This window comes from Chrysoperla carnea, chromosome 2 (genome assembly GCF_905475395.1).
Source record: "Chrysoperla carnea chromosome 2, inChrCarn1.1, whole genome shotgun sequence".
Classification (NCBI taxonomy): domain Eukaryota; kingdom Metazoa; phylum Arthropoda; class Insecta; order Neuroptera; family Chrysopidae; genus Chrysoperla; species Chrysoperla carnea.
Genome location: NC_058338.1, coordinates 92963244 through 92981272, shown reverse-complemented (window position 1 = coordinate 92981272; position 18029 = coordinate 92963244). Strand labels below are relative to the sequence as shown.

General features: G+C 29.6%; 1 protein-coding gene across 1 annotated transcript; it reads right to left on the bottom strand.

Moving 5' to 3' along the window:
• Window positions 1-2133: 2133 nt before the first annotated feature.
• On the bottom strand, window positions 2134-4468 carry LOC123293853 (vegetative cell wall protein gp1-like). Its single transcript, XM_044874811.1, has 2 exons — window positions 4396-4468; window positions 2134-2834 (listed from the first exon to the last, which is right to left on the bottom strand). Exons 1-2 carry the CDS (start codon window positions 4426-4428, stop codon window positions 2196-2198), a joined length of 672 nt encoding a protein of 223 aa, XP_044730746.1. The 5' UTR covers window positions 4429-4468; the 3' UTR covers window positions 2134-2195.
• Window positions 4469-18029: the final 13561 nt, after the last annotated feature.

Genomic DNA, 18029 nt, shown 5'->3' with positions numbered 1-18029 from the left:
ATGAAACGATTAATGCTAAAGTTCATTTATTAGATTAGTAACTATGCAATTTGTATGATGTATATGTTAAGTATTTGTCAAATAATCGAAAACTATTATACACGTATGACGTATACGTAATTCAAGTTGCCTTTTTTTGTAACTCAGCTTTAACATTAACCGTTTCATTGAATTAAAAATTTATTGTTTATTAACAAATAGAAACATTTGCACGAGTAACTCATAAGTTACTAATGTTATTTGACTCCTAAGAAACAGAATACTTGAGATTTAAGCAAAATGCGAGCGATTTCTTTCATTTTCCTTTATTTGTAACATCTTTAACTGTAACGCAGCATTAAATTCACACCTCATATTGAAAAATGTGCAGTTGAAGTGTTATCCTATACTAGCTGACCCGGCGAACTTTGTTCCGCCTTAATGGCAATAAATAATCAGTTTTTTTTTTTTTAATTCGAAAAAATAAAAAAACACATTAATCATTCATAATTATTTCTGTATTTTAGTACATAGGTTGCTCTTCATTAAAGTACCTTGTGATACACGACATTTTTTGTTTTATTATCAGGCGCAAAAACAAACAACGCAGATGGTCTTCCGACCCGTGAACATGCCACGTATAATTGACCATGGGAAAAACATGAATGTTCTAGATTTAAAACACAAACTTTTAAGGATTGGCCAATAAGTTCATCATAGATGGCACCACCGCCGAAATAAATGTTAGTTCGATAAGTTTACCATAGATGGCGCCACAATCGAAATAAATGTCAGTTCAATATGTTTACCATAGATGGCACCACCACCGAAACCCAACCCAGTTATCAAGTCCCACGGGAATTTTGTCGAACGGGATCTATCCTATGTCCTTCTCCTGGCTCTAAACTACCTCCCTGCCAATCGGCTAAATCGGTTCAGCCGTTCTTTAGTTATAAGTAGTGTAACTAACACGACTTTGTTTTATATATATAGATATTACAAAAATAATTTTAAAATGTACAACCAATAAGCCTCAATCTATTCCACAGAAAAAAATCTTCTTAAAAACAAGCAGATTTTAGCCTTAATCTTTCGTTTCGAATAACATGAATAACCCTGAATATAGGTAAATTTATTTGTTAAAAATATTGTTGTAATTGGTGACCTTTCCATTATGGGCACCTTGATCTATTAAATATAAAATAATAATCACAAAATTAACTATAAATCAGAAGTTATAGGTGAGATAAAAGAAAATAAACAAACATAATAATTACTAATAAATTAGTAATTAAATTTTACACCTTTTGACTTCTGTAATTATTTTATTATATTATTAAAGATTTATTGAAGATTATTATTTTCATCTTTTATGCAGTTCAGTATTTTACCCGACTGTGCGACACAAAGGAGTGGTAATGTGTTTTTCAGCCTATATATATGTAGTATATTCATATGTGACACACTAGAGAACAAACGTGTTGGCCTATTTTGATTATTTATAAGTCAATCGATTTGCCTTAACTCAATGACGTCATCAAAATCCAAAAACTTTAATCATATCCAAATTTTAGCCAATTTTGATAAACCAAGTATGGAATTATACTAAACTTAGGTCAAAATTTTCAAATTTGTAATCCAACTTTACCTAGCTGTAAAAGGTTTTAATAATGTGGAGTCCTGATTCCAGTATTTAGAACATAGGTGATTGGTAGCGAAAAGTTATCATCACAGATGAAGAGTTTGGCCAAAAATTAGTGGATTTCAAAAAAAATTCCACTAAGATCGAATCAAATTTGCTTGCGTTATCAATTTTTTAACTTGATGACATCGTCAAAATCAAAAAAATTTAAAATTCGCTCTATCATATCCAAATTTTATCAAATTTTGATAAACCAAATATGGAATTATACTAAATTTGAGTCATACTTTTAAAATTTGTGGTTAAAATTAACATGGATATAATAGGTTTTTAGACTGTAGTGTCCTGTCTCGGTTTTTAGCATATAGGTGATTGGTAGCGATAAACTAACATCACAGATGAAACTTTTGGCCCAAATCTATAAGTACTACCTCACCTTCATATAAATCAGTGTAAATATAATAAAAATATAACTTTATTAAAAACATTATAAATATAATTTTGTTGACATAATAAAATTAAAATAAATAAATAATCAAAACATATTTACAACACTTGTTTTAAACATAGATTTTTATGGATTTACAGATGGTGGCGGAGGCATAGGAGCAGGCGTTTGCTCACCACTTGGTAGACCTGCACCATCAACTGGAGATGAAGAAACTGGTGGTTGAATCGAAGGAGCTACCGTTACTGGTGCTGGACTACTACTTACTGGTGCTGGACTGGAAACAACACTTTGCGGCGTTGATGTCGCTACCGGAACAACTGTGGAAGTTGGAGGTGCATACGATGGTTGTGGATTTGGATATGCACCGCACCAGCATGCACCTGGAAAATAACTAGGATAGCTAGGATAACCAGGATATCCTAGATTTCCAACAGGTGGTGATACTGTTGATGGGTTATTATTTGGACTTGATGTAGTGATACTAATTTCTGATGGCGGAGTCGTTATTGGAACATCAATTGGATAATACGTATGGAACGATGGATTAGGTATTTGGTACATGGGTGGAGGGAAATAATTTGGTGGAACATAATGAGTTCGTGGTGGATTAAAATTGGCTGGTCCATAAACGGGTCGTTGTAATAATTCTGGTAAAAAATTTTGATTTATTGGTGGCATATAACCAGCATCAAATCGATTTGATGGTGGCAAATATAAATTTTTGCTGCTTGAAACATATTCACAAAATGATAGTAGTCCAATCTGAAAATAAAGCTATAATTAGAATAGAATTAAAAAAAAAAAAACTCAAAGGTAAAAGGCCCAGTGGGCAGAATCTATAAAAAGGTCGGTTTTTTTATACCAAAGATGAAATATATCGAGGTATATTAAGTTTAGTCCCAAGTTTGTAATGCTTAAAAATATTAATGTTACGAAGAAAATTTTAGTATAGGTGTTCATAAAATCATCAAAAAAATCCATTTCCGGTTGTCCGTCTGTCTGTCTGTCAACACGAAACCTCAAAAATGAAAAGAGATATAAAAATAAAATTTGTATAGCGTGCTTAGGGCGTAAAAAGTGAGATTTAGTTCGTAAATGAGCAACATAGGTCAATTGGATCTTGGGTCCACAGCACCCATCTTGTAAAAGCGTTAGAGATAGAACAAATGTTTAACTGTAGAAAATGTTTCTTATAAAAACTTTTGTTTGAAACATTTTTTCGTAAATATCACTGTTTACCGTGAGGCAAATTAAATACGTTAGCATATATATACTATATCTCCTAAGGAAGTAAAAAGAAAGATACTCTTATTACTTTGTGTATAAGAGTGGCTATCTTTCTTTACTTAAATGACGTAAAAAAACGATTTCGTAATCAACATTGTCTATACATGGTATTTCAACAATTAACTCAATCAATTGTTTGTTTTCACTTGCTTTTTTTTAGTTTTCGTTAATGCTTGGTGCCCCCTTTGTGATGCCCTTCCAGAAAAATTTCTCTTTTTCGGCCTTTTCTTCTTTATTTTAGTCTTTTTAATGCACTAAGGGCTACCTTGTGATGCCCAGTTGACAACTGCTCCTTTGCCATCCCTTAAATCCACCACTGGTCACAAGGCCACAATACACAGTTTTTGAATTCGAATTTTGAGTTTATTTGAATTTATTAAACTTTATGATCGCGTTATATCAATGGAAGCTACGCGTGATACAGAATATGTAGAAAGCTCTGGAGACATTATAAATAGTATAATTCCTTCGCACAGCAAATTCATTAGTGTTGAACGTTTTTATTACGTTGTGTTAATAAAAATTATTGTACCCAACAGTCCTTTTAATAACAAAATATATATTTATTTTTCTGGCGTTTTCTTGACACAATCGAATAAAATAGAATATAGAAATCTATAGAGATTTAAAAGACTTGAAGGTAAAAGTAAACTCTAACCCGTTATATTATAGCATAATATGCTTTAACAAATGAAATTTACAAAATTTAAAAATCCCCCAACAAATTTTTTGGATACGGAATCCTAAACTCACACTTGAAACTAATCTAAGGACACTCTTCAATAAATTACCTTTATCTTTAAAGCCTTCTCTAAACTGAACCGATTTTGAGGATCATGGTCTATTTTTTAGTTAGCCCGGATACGGAACCCAAAACGCGCACTTGAAACATATCTAAGTAGACTCTCCAGTAAATAACCTTTCAAACGAAAAATAATATCACAGAGAGACAGACAGACACAAACGTAGCGGTCAAACTTATAACACGGTTAAAATTTATTAAAATCGATTATTATAAAAAATAAATTATACTTACAAAAATAATATTAAAGCGTAATTTCAGGAACATTTTCGTAAGTTTCTATATCTTTCTTAAAAATCAATCAAACTATTCTAATAAATTAATAAATAATATTGATTCTTGAAATAATTTTTAACCATCTTTTATATAGATTTCTGATCAATGCTATCCCAAAAAAGTAAAATAATTGAACTAAATTTTTTCCAAATATACATCTTATAATAATTAATAATTTATTTATGATTGAGAACTAAGCTATTGTTGAATTAATTTAATTATATCATAATTATCCAATATTATAATTTATTGAAAAGATTTTGAAAAAAGATTCTTTTATTTCAGTGTGATTAAACCTTTTGTTACAAAAATACTTATTATTTGACCTTTCATAAATATATGGATTTCGCAATTTCATTTGAAAGAAAGACAATACGTATCCTTAAATGTTTTCTATGCCAAGAAAAAACTTTGTTGAAATCTTATAAATTATTTTTACAATTATTACTTTTTAATCTGTTTATAATTAATTATTGTTTATAATTAAAACATGGTTATTAAGTATAAGTATGATTTTTTTTTTACGTTAAAATTTCAAAAAATATCGAATTTGAAATTTGGATTTATAAAAAAGTCTTCAATTCCGGGTTTTCCATTTGAATATGATTAAGAGATTATGTTAAAATCTTCGTAAGATATCAATAATTAGAGTTTTCTAGAATCTAGATTTAGGTTTCGGTAATTCTTTATTCTGAAGGATTTTTGGAAATAATAAATGAAAAACAATTTAAATAAAGGTTCCTAATTAATTAAGAATCAAATTATAGTTGAATATATTAAGTAAATTTTTAAGTGTTTTCGACACATTTATATGTTTGAACATATACTTTTTAATTACATTAATGTACAAAAAGTTGCCTATAAATACAAAAGTTAATAAAAATTTACACAAATTATATTTTTGCTATATATAATTTTTATTTGTTATATCATTAATATTTGCTCACGTACATGTTAATTACATTAATGTATAAAAAGTTGTCTATATACATATAAAAGTTAATACAAATTATATTTTTTAGAAGCTTATCAAACACCTCTAAATGTTTGCATAGGTCCATAGGATAAATTTATATTTAAATATTAAAAAGATCCTTTAATTATATTTTTCTATTTAAAGCTTTTTTTCACAAATTTATTAAATCTCATTGTTTATAAAATATTTAAGCAATTTGTTGTATTTTTGTGGCACGCAAGTAAAAGCTGGCTCAACCGCTCAAGAATTCCTCGAGAATTTTTGACGGAAAAAGTTTTGAACCACGAACAATGTTGCCAATTTTCGACGAAGTGCTTTAAAATTTTGAAATATATTTTATAATTATAGTAAATGGTAAAAGATAAAACACGGACTTATGATAAAACAGCGTCTAATTTCAATCCTTGCAGAGATGACGAAGCTATATGGACAAATTCTTGAGGGAAAGGGAAAAATTAACAAATGAATTTTTCTAGAGAGGGCAAAAGCCAAATAAACCACTAGAGTCCTTATTTGTTTGTAATCTAAGCAAATGAGTATTCGAAATTCTGAGAAGGTATTGTCCGGAATTTCAATATCTTTTCACAACGATCTGATGTAAAGGTTATTCATCATCCACCTTCTGAGGGGTGAATACCGTATTTTGAAAGAGGGGTGAGGGGGTTGGATTGTGTTATGGTAAGCAAATTTTTTCTTGTTGAAAAAATTATAGTGAACTATTCATACGACCTCGAATTTAATTTTTCATTCGTTTTTCGCAAATTTTTCATTTATTTTCTCAAATTAAATTGATCTCAAATATATCGCATTATTCATGAATTCGGATAAACTTCTAATAAACGGGTTTGTTATAGGTATTCATAAAATAAACTAATTCGCCCATTTCCGTTTGTCTGTACGCCTGTCCACCCGTCCGTGTCCTTGAGGTCGCAAATAAGTACCAAACTTTGTCCAAAACTAAAAAAGATAGGGAGTTTTAAATTTGCAGGGAGCTTCAACCAATGGTCTTGCGAAAGATTCTCGAAAAACGAAAAAAGTTCTACAAAATACTTTCGAAAAGGCGTCCAAAAGGCCATTATTGTGTTTATTAAAAATAATACAAGTACTGACATTTAGTCCCGGCAAAATTCGTTATTGAGCATGCTTAGTTTTTGCATGGAAAACTTTGGCAGGATTTCAACTTTTCTGTACAATATTTAGAGTATTTTCGAAACAATATCCTACCGGGCAACCTGCAATTTTACGTTCAGGAGCATGTTTTAAACGGGATCCTACAAAAATTTTCCATGCGAAAATTAAGCCTACTCAATGACGAATTTTATCGGGGTATTTAAAAAAATAAGTCAGTCAATTGTTTGTATTCACTAATTTTGTACAAAATATATTAGGACTTAATAACTGAATTAACTGCATTGATTAAATAATATTAATTATAATGATTGTTATAATAAAAATAAATGGAACTGATTAACAAACGAATCATAATTTACTTAAAAACTGTATCAAGAATAAAATTAGATTTAAATAATAAAAATGTAGAACATTTTAGTGCGTAAGTGTTAAAATTATAATAAGAGTTCTAATAATGAACTTACATAATAAACCATTTATTTGATAACGACTTCATTCATTTCAGTGTTCAGTGTTCAGCTCAGTAAAGTCGAATTTTTTTATAAATGTAATACATAAATTGTTGTTTCCTGTAATAATATGAGACTATATATACATATACTATACATTATTATTACAATTTATTATTGTTATCAAGGTTTCAGTCAACTGACCAGTACCGGACTATATCGTTAAGTATCAATCAATAGAAATATGTAAATAACTGGCACTAAACTTTGTATAATCATCCTAATGGAATTTTTGAAGAATAGAGGATCGGACTAAATCACTTTAGATGAAGAATTCTCACTGCAGGAATAGAAAAGTGCAGTTTTTTTTTTTTTAAATCTTTATTAGTATGCAAGATATGAACGTTTAAAATTCCTAAATAAACAAAGATGAAGGTACCGACGGTTATCGCCATAGAGATTACATATAAAACTTTGTTTTGTTAAGAGGAAATGGTTAACTTTTGAATGTAATCTTTGATTGGTTATAATTTCATCGTTTTTTTATCAATTTTAATTTCACTTTCAAATTTTGTCATGGTATCAAGTCTAGTTTTACATTTTTATGAGTATCTAATATGGTCAATTCTACATCAGAATTATCCCCTATTGACGATTTTATGCATTTTGTAGATTTATTTCTTTTGTACTTTTATGATTTTGATTTAATGTTGATTATATTTATAAGACAAGTATTTTCACCTTGATAGAACCAGTATTTTTTAATATCCAGAGAGTGGAAATCGATATTATTTCACCCTCCAAAAGATAAGAAAAGTGTGGATTCTTTGACAGTTGGGGAAATAATTTCTTATACGGGGTGGACCATTTTAATCTATTATTAGCTCGCTAATAGCTCGTTTTGTTGTCAATCAATAAAAAAATTACTTAAACAAAAGTTGTAGAGTTTGATGGATATAATTATGTTCTGACATCAGATTAAACCTGGTTCTCCGGGTTGCTTTAACCGTCAATTTCAATTCTAAAAGATAAGAAATAGAATAATAACAATAAGAGATAAATTAAAAAGTTTATCCACATAAAAAAACTAATATTTATTATTTAAAACATTTTTTCGAAAATCATTAGTTTCGGAGAAAATACAACTTCAAAATATATCATTATTGCATTTAATCGAAATAAAATACGCTAGATTTAGAAAAATGTTTTAACCAAAAATTATCAAGGACAATAATGGTCATTTATCTATGCTAATAACTTTCATGTCCAGGTCAAGATCCTTTGAAAATCAAGATGAAATGACTTTGAAATTGCAATTTCAAGTCAAAGTCGTGGACACAGGGAAATCTCCGCAATTGCCCTTTACTAATCTCCGCAACTTTTGACCAAAGCATTTTTCTGCAGCTACCATGTTTTCTTTTAATTAAATGCTATAATGACATATTTTTTCGAAAGCTAACTACTTTCGAAAAAATGTTTTTTTTTTAGTTAAAAGATGTTAGTTTTTTATGGCCTTAAGAAAATTGCAAAAAAACGGGAAAATTTGTTTGTATTCGATTTGGATAAAGTTATTTTCTAGAGCAATTTTGATACAAAAGTAAAATAATCGGGTCATTCGGATATCTCGGAGCAATTTCAGCCAGTAAATATAACATATAAACCTAAAAGAAATGATATTCCTCTATGTGGAACACACTGTAATCTATACAATCGATGTTAATTGAACGAGAATAAATAATCGAACTCGAAAAAAGCAATTCTGTAATTAGATTAGATCGAATGAACAAACAAATAAACTTATATATCCATTAAAACAGTCATAGACCTTAAGCCCATAATAAATGTTGTTTTGTCTTCTATTTGAAGGAATGATAAAGAAAATGAAGTTGAAGTTTGATAATAAAGAAAAGTGAATTAACAGCCAAGGATCGATGGTTGAATTTACGGAAATTGGATTATTCGATTTTCGTATTGACAGCATATTAGAAACAAAGGGCAGGATGTTTGCAGTTCTAGGAGGTGTTAAAAAGTGAAATGCAATTATTTGGTGGTTAATAGTGGAAACGGTAATTGCACATTCGATAGTTGCAAGCTTCCAGAAATTTGTTCCAATATGTCTAGTGTTGTCAATAAATTTCTTCTAACAAAAACGGAAGGCAAACAAGCATATCAAAGCACAAAAATAGTAAAACCGATTTCTTTAAAGTCAACATTCGATTCACGGTTTAAACTTCATTTTTCTTTCGGTCGAGTAGAACTTGAGATATCAGGGAATGCACCTCGAAAAAAGTAGTTTCAAGAAAAACGCATTTTATTTTTGTGAGGGCAGAGTTTCTCGGATAATAATATTGCTCACTTTGGATAAATGGGCGATCCCAGATCCATACATTGGGCCATCTTCTACGTCATATGCAATATCTTGCAAACGCCATTTCTGCTAAGCAACTAGAAAATCTGCAGTATCTCCGAAAATGATTCTAAGTGCTCTGTCATTGGATAAATTTATTAATAGAGAACTTGCATGTTTTTTAATTTTATTATTTTTCAAAAGTTTACTAAAAATTACTAAGAAAAAATTAAAAAAAATTTTTTTAATTGTTTTTTCTTTAAAATTTTACAATTGAAAATGTTTTTTTATACTATAAGTTCAAACGCCAGTGACATGCAGAATGGTAAATGGTTTGTTTCTAAAATGCTTTAAATATATTATAACGTAATTTTCCATAGAAACAAGCTGAAAAATATTAATTTAGGGTGATTTCGATTGGCTCACTGCCTCCACGGGTGTAAATATGACACTACTGTTTTTTTTTTTATTCAAAAATATAACTATTGTTTATTAATAATTAATAAAAAATTAGAATTATTAATTTAGAAAAAAGTTACTTAAATATACTTTAGATGAATTAGTCTCTCGAGCATCTTTGTCAAAAATCGAAAAAACCCCTAAAAATTTCAGCTTTTTCCAGATTTTGGCGATTTTAACCCTAAAGAGGTAGTTTTTGAAGTACGTTTTTCAATTGTTTCTAAAGTAGACTAAATTTGCTATAATATGAGACTAGAACGTGAATAACGTTCCAAGTTCGAAAAATGATAAACTTTGAAAGGATTTATCTCGAAAACTATTGGGTCTACAGAGACGATTCTAGTCTCATTTTGTAGCAAAGTGAGTCTTCGTTAAAAAATTTGAAAGAGTACTTAAAAATTACCTGTTTAGGGTTATAATCTCTAAAATCTGAAAAAAAGCTGTAATGTTCACGGGTTTTTCAATTTTTGGCAACGTTGCGTCCGTCACCCAAGGTTACAAACTTGGATTATTCATTGGGACAACATCACAAACAAGTCTGAAAAAAATCAACACTACCGGATTTCATGCAGTCTAGAAGGGTGCTGTATTACTAATCTATGCAGATAAAAAGAATCATGACAATATCGCTTCATAATGGGCGCACGGTTTACGGGAACATGAATTATTACAATGTAATATTATACTGTAATTATTAAAGATAACTAAATGATCAAACCAAACAAATGTAACAATTTTATATAATACAGAGTAGGTATACATTGTAACTCTAACTAATGCCCTTGACTCATTTTATCATGAACATATGGGGATCAGTAGATATTCCTTATTTAGACCATAGATAGTTATCCCTGTTTATAACATAAAACGTTATTCCTGTATGAATATAAGCATAAATGTACGAGAAGAATTTACATATTTTGTTCAATCAGATAAAAACTTCTTGGTTTATGTATGGAACATTATCAGTTATAAGCATTTATGGTTGCATGAAATTACTTTTACCCTTTCTACAAACCATATTTAACACATTATCCTAAATCCCATTGAGAATCTATCCACATTATTGAACTAATAATATAGTCGTGTAAAATGCACCCATTTATGAGACTCATTTTCACTGACGAATCAGATATCCATGTATATTTTAAGGTCGGTACATCCTTTGACTTCACTCTTTGAATCAAGTACTTCAAACAGAAATCCTGGACCTTGGCAAGTCTATTGAACTAGCTGATGTTGCGAAACATCCTTTGATTGCAAGAAGAGGAAACGTTGAAGAAGAGTTCAGGAAAATTTTCAAAACCATAAGCGATATTTGCGATGAACACGATAAAGAAGTGCTGCAGCCTAGGTTCGCGTCATAACAGACTCAAAGTTCGAATATATAGACTGGTTCAATTGAAGATTATAGATCGAATTTGGAATCATCGCTATATTTTATCAAATTTAGCTTGTCTGTTTCTGAATAAAATGAAAAATTTTGATGAAAACCCTTGCTCCATTTTTTTATCTAGAATATTCAATTTTGTACGATGATTCCCGTGACATCGGGGTCGACGAAATTCAATTTTGGCAAAACGCATTGCCGGACGAGGTGCCGAAAATACACTCGAAGTTTTGCCTGTGACAACACCGACGAATGAACGCTCCTTTTCAACCTTGTGCCTTCTCAAAACATACCTTAGATCAATGTTTGAAAATCGGCTAAACGGTTTAGTCCTCGCTCAATATAAATAACATTTTTGTCTGTACTTCTCAGAATTAACTTATTGAAAAACAGTGACTGAATATCACATTTTGATCTAATTAAATTAAACTTGAAAAAAATAATTTCGTTTTTTTATTGACTTCATGGCCTAGCATGGCGTACAAAAGTTTGAACCCCTCCCTTGAATAATTCCTGCGCACGGACCTGTAGGCCTGTAATACAGGGTTTTTCACTAAATAATCTTTGAGCAAAATAATCTCCCTCGAAATAAAAAAGTATTTTTAAATGAATTCAATAAGAATATTGTTTCAGCCACTTTGACATTGTATTGGTAAATGTGGCTACTCGTTTTAACGCCCCATGGACTAGCTTTGCTGAAAAATCCTGTATACTGGATGAGAATGTTATTGAAATTACATGCACCTTCGCCTAGAGACTTCATTAATGTAAGTGGCCTATATTATAGGATGTTTGATATCTATTTTTTTTAATTAAATTAAAATGCAAGTAAAATAAACAATTGACTGAGTTAATAGTTGAAATATCCTGTACAGATAGTGTTTAATATTAGTTCTACGGGATAAAATATCGAACATTTTTGCCCGACAATTACTTTACTGACTTATTTTTTATAATCTGCATACTTCAAAACGAACTGTGACAAAAATTTGCCCTTCATATTATTGGATGAGTTCAATATGAAATTAGAATCAATGGACTCTTTTGTTCTAACTTGAACATTCATTGAAAAAAACAAAGATATTTACAAAAAAATGTTTCAAACAAAAGTTGTTTATTTTTCATAAGGGGCATCTTTTATATTTAAACTTTTGTTCTATCGATGTAGCGATTTATATAAATTTCGATTGGGTATTACAGACCTAAGACCCGATTGACCTTCCTTGATCTTTTACGAGCTCAAACTCATTTTTTACGAGCACCTATACAAACATTTTTTTTGTGGCATCAATATTTCTAAGTTTACAAACTTGAGACTAAATATATCTCATATATAGGATATAATAAGCTTATTAATCCTGGCGAAAAGCTTAAAAGATACGCTAAATTTCTAAGAAGGTAAAATCGATCCATACATTTTATAAAATTTTGTTTGCTAATTCGTCGTTCTCCGTATGTTCGATACAATAAAACACCACTAGGTGGATTCTTTGAAAACTTTGCTATACTTTAATGTTTAATGCAAACTTTGTGTCGTTTCCATGGAAATCTCGTTCTATTTTTGTTATTCACACAGTTACCTTAGATATTAGATTTAATTGTATTTTTTCTAGAAACGACCTTCACAGACGTCAGCCTTGATACCAGATTAGTTTCAATATTTAATCGGCTATACAGATTTTCATCAGACACACCTTGAAGATTGCTTAAAATCAACCTTTTTTGTTGGAGGTTCAACATATTTAATTCGTTCCCTGAAAAAACAATTTTTAATACCAACCGATATAAGGTAGTCTCAACTTTATCAAATATGGTAAATGGTGCCATGAATGTGATACAACTACCTGGGTTGAGTGTTGAAGTTGACACAAACGCATGAGTTGTTTGTATGAAAGAAATATACTACCTAACAAATTTCAAATATTGTTGTTTTGAAATGCAACATAGTTTTAAACAATCGATTGGTTCTACCACTTATAAATATTAAACAAAATACTTATGTGACTGTCACAACTACATGAGCAGGTAAAAAATTTGAAGGTTTATTTTTAATAAAAAAAATTAGATTTCTTCGTGTCGAATTGAACCAGCGGCATATGGATTATTATTGATTTTAGTGTCCTAAGCCTTAACCAACTGCGCTATCAATGCTTGTTGTAAACAAAGACTATAGGATAGACAAGAAGCAGAAGTATAATTATAAGTGACATCTGGAGTCTGAGGCGATCAACTATTAAGTTTGTAGGCCTTTGCGGGTATGACTATTAAGTTTGACTACTTTGCGGGGGTGACTATTAACTATTAAGTTTGAAAGCCTGACTCGGTAGAGGCGCTGAAACTCGTATACTACGATTTTACATTAGCTCATATGGGCTGCTTCTCCTCTACCCTATGCTCTTTGGTTGTAAATACACCAAAAAATATTTTTTATGTTATAACAAGTGAAAACAAACAATTTCTGAGTTAATTGTTGAAATACCATGCATAAATAGTGTTGATTACTCTATCATATTGCACATACATATACAATTTATATAATACATACTATACAATTTACGCCTAATTTGCGCCCTCACGGGTAAACAATGGGTAAATATTTTGATAAGGAACATTTTTTACTTTTAAACTTTTGTTCTATCTCTAACGGTTTACAAGATGGGTCCTACGGTCAAGACCCAATTGACCAATGTTGCTCATTTACGAACTCGACCTCACTATTTACGTCCTGAGTACGCTGTAAAAATTTCAGCTCGATATCTTTTTTCGTTTTTGAGTTATCGTGTCCACAGACGGACGGACGGACGGACAACCGGAAATGGACTAATTAGATGATTCTATGAACACCTATACCAAAATTTTTTTCGTAGCATCAATATTTTTAAGGGTTACAAACTTGGGACTAAACTTAATATACTATGTGTATTTCATATATACATGGTATAAAAATGATTAATAAGTTTATTTCAAACTTTCTTTAAGTTAGTAATAACAACAATCGTCATGTAGTTGGCTCAATCACATATGGACTAGACATGATGGATATGCGATGATAATATCCTAATCCTCTATTTAAAGCGAACGCAAATAAATTTTCTTTTAATTCATCGATTCGCTGTATTTACTCGATTATATATTCCAACTAAGTACAATTTTATTTTTCATCAATAAAATACATGACTTTAAACTAAAATCATTCTGTTGCATTGAAGTAATGATTTGTTTGTTTAACTTTAGTGATTTTGTATCAATGAATTTATATTTTAAATTCAATCTCATTCTATTGTAAATACATATATTTAGCTGTACTCCAATCATTATTGTTTAAAAGTATTTTTACTTTATTTCAATATGAAAAGGCCAACTTCGGGATGAGGTAGTCATTATTTTAATTTTTGTTCAGTGTTTGATCTCAAACTTTTTTGTATTATCCATTAATTTTTGTGTGTTTATTAACTTAAAATTTGGTAAATGGTATACTTAAAATAAAAGATTTAATTGAAACTTATTACGATAGGTGCTAGTTCTATACCTACTGTCTCGATCTTCAAGCGTGGAAAGATAAATATGTGACTCGTAGAGTACATTATTGTTGTAACATGAACCTGATACATGATTGTGTTCGTTCGATGAGAGTATATCTTGTGAATACAAATTATAAATAGTGTAGAATGAAAAAAAAAAAAGAATTATAAATATGACGTCAGACTTTTTTAAACTTTATTAGCTTTATCATATTGAATAATTCATGAAAGTTACTGAATCTATTCAACTATATTGAATATATAGTTATACTGATCTCCAAATACAGACCAAAAGGTTCTTCTAATACTGTTCTAAACTATGCAGTGCCTTTTTTAAGTTGACATATGCTTGAAACTTTCGGCATCGAATTCGATCTAAGATTTCAGGTTCAATTAAAACTTCACTCTGGTTTATAACTGACAAACATTATACGGACGCTTTAAATTTAAAGTTATTCTTTACTTTTATTTGAAACATTTTTTTGTAAAGCGAATAGTTTAGACAGTAATTGATAGCTAAAATCTAGCTTTTTGTGCTTTTGTTCATTCCATTTGGACAAAAATGGTTATTATGGAAAAACGAACGGATTTATTGGAAAATTTCTTTCGAAAAGTGCCTAGATTTCGCAGATAAAATTATACGAAATAGCAATTTTGATAAAAAAAAAAAAACAAAACAATTTTGGGTAAAACTTTTCAAATATTGTATGCAAAAACTAGTAAACAAACAAAAATTTTTCACTTGTTTAGGGTTAGATTACTTACCTATAAGTTTTTAACTATCTTAAAAATTAGTTTTTGTTCATAGTCAGATAGAAGATATATATTATAGCCTTGAACACCTTGGTATAGGTGTAAGTTTTATTGCAGCGGCAGAGTTAGATTTTACCTTGAATTCTTGTGTGTAAAATAATTGATTTCATGTTTACTCCAAATGTTATAAATAAATTAAAATACTGCACTTTAATATAATTACACTCTAGTATTTATTTGTTTTTGTTGATCAATAAAATATTCCATTGGGAAGTAGGTAACCATTTGTGCTACAAATCTGGAGCTTAAAAATGAAAGTTAAAAATTCGATTTTTTGATAACACAGACGTTTGATCCCATTTTATTGGAAATTTTTTTGAAACACACTAATTTTGGGTCTTTTTTTTCAGTTGTGATGTCAGTTTTTCGCTAGCTGTCACTAATGTGTTTAATTCCGGGAACAGGACTCCAAATTCTTGAAACCTATTAGAGCTGGATTAATTTTGATCAGAAATTTGAAAAGTATGACCCAAATTTAGTAGGATTACATACTTGGTTTATCAAAATTAGATAATATTTGGATGTGATAGAGCAAAACTAAATTTTTTAATTCAGATGACGTCATAAAGTTACAAAATTCGAACTTTTTGATAATACAGGCAAATTTGATCCGATCTTAACAGAATTTTTTTAGAAACCCACAAATTTTGGGTCATTCTTTTGATGCCAGTTTTTCGCTTGCTATCACTTATGTGCTCAATTCCGGAACCAAGACTCCACCGATTAGAGCTAGGTTAATTTTGATCACAAATTTGAAAATTATGACGCAACTGTCATCAGAATCCAATTATCAAACTTTAAAATCAGCATTTGTCGCAACTCTTTACATGCTGTAAAATATGCAAATACATGAATGAATACAAATAATAATAAATAAAAAATCTATTTAATAAACTTTTTTTTTAAATAAATTGAATTAGTTAACAAATAAGAATACAATGAATCTAGCTTTGTCTGGTTTAATTTATTTATAATTTTTCAGTAAGTATACGCTCGATAGGTAATAACTAAAATGATAGTATGATGCATATCGATCAAATAAAATATTCATTACATATTTCGATTTACAACATGTTAAATGTTCCCTCTAATAAACCAAATCAAATTAAGTATTGATTCATTCTCTGGAAATAATTATTAGTCTCTTTCATAGTCGTCGTCACGGGAGGCACGAGGGAAGTCTAGTCCTCTTTCCCGTCAATATTACACGACCGTTTTGATAACACAATAAAAAATGGAATAAATAATGCAAACAAATCAAAACAAACAACTGACTGAGTTAATAGTTGAAAAGACGTGTATAGACAGTATTGCTTACGCAATCGATTTTTTTTTTCACGTCATGTAAGTAAACAGATAGATAGCCACTCTTAGGTAGCCGCACATACATACGTCATACACATATAATTGATAATCCCATATAATACATATTATATAATTTGCGCCCTCATGGATGAATGCTTACGAAAAAATGTTTTAAACAAAAGATGTTTATTTTTTTAATAAATAATATTTTTTACATTTAGACTTTTTTCTATCTCGAACGGTTTACAAAATGGGTCCTACGGACCCAAGGCCCAATTGACCTATGTTGCTCATTTGCGAACTCGACCTCACTTTTTACGTCCTAAGCACACTATAAAAACTTCAGTTAGGTAACTTTTTGTGCTTGAAATTATCGTGTGGACACGAGAATTTTTTTTTTAATTATCGTGTCTACAGACGGGCGGACAGACAACCGAAAAAGGACTAATTAGGTGATTTTATGAACACCTATACCAAAATTTTGTTCGTAGCATCAATATTTTTAAGCGTTCCAAATTGGGACTAAACTTAGTACACCTTGATATATTTCATATATACGTGATGAAAAAATGCCCTCTGTGTCTCTGTGTCCCTTCAAAAATATTTTGATACCATCTCAATAATTTGATTCCAGAGACGCCTATGATAACTATAATAAAAACAATGTCATGGAAATGTTGTAAATATAGAGATTCTGGTTTAACGAAAAATTATTAATTTATTTAAAAAAAAAAAAAATCATATAGAAATTATTATTTCAAAATTATATATGGAACCAGTTTAAACTACTGTTATCTGAACTGTTGTTGCAGAAAGCTTTTTAAATCATTTTATTTTATTTAATATTCTGTAATGTTTTAAATATTTCAATTCTGAATCGTTTATAACAGATTTTGAAATACTTTTAGTTTTATTGTTCAGTTAATATTCGAGACTGTTGTATGTAACAAAATGTGCACAGATTTACCATTCTAAGTGATATAGCTGTAACATATCATACAGTAATATCACTTAGAATGGTAAAACCTGTGCACATTTTGTGACGCAGAGATACTTTGGATCGAAATTATGTATTTTTATGTTTTCAACCGCAATTTTATAAATAAAGCAATGAAAATTGTCTCCCTTGATATACATGCATTTTTAATCTTACACAATATAATTTTTTTATATTTTATTAATCTCTATATATTATAAATGC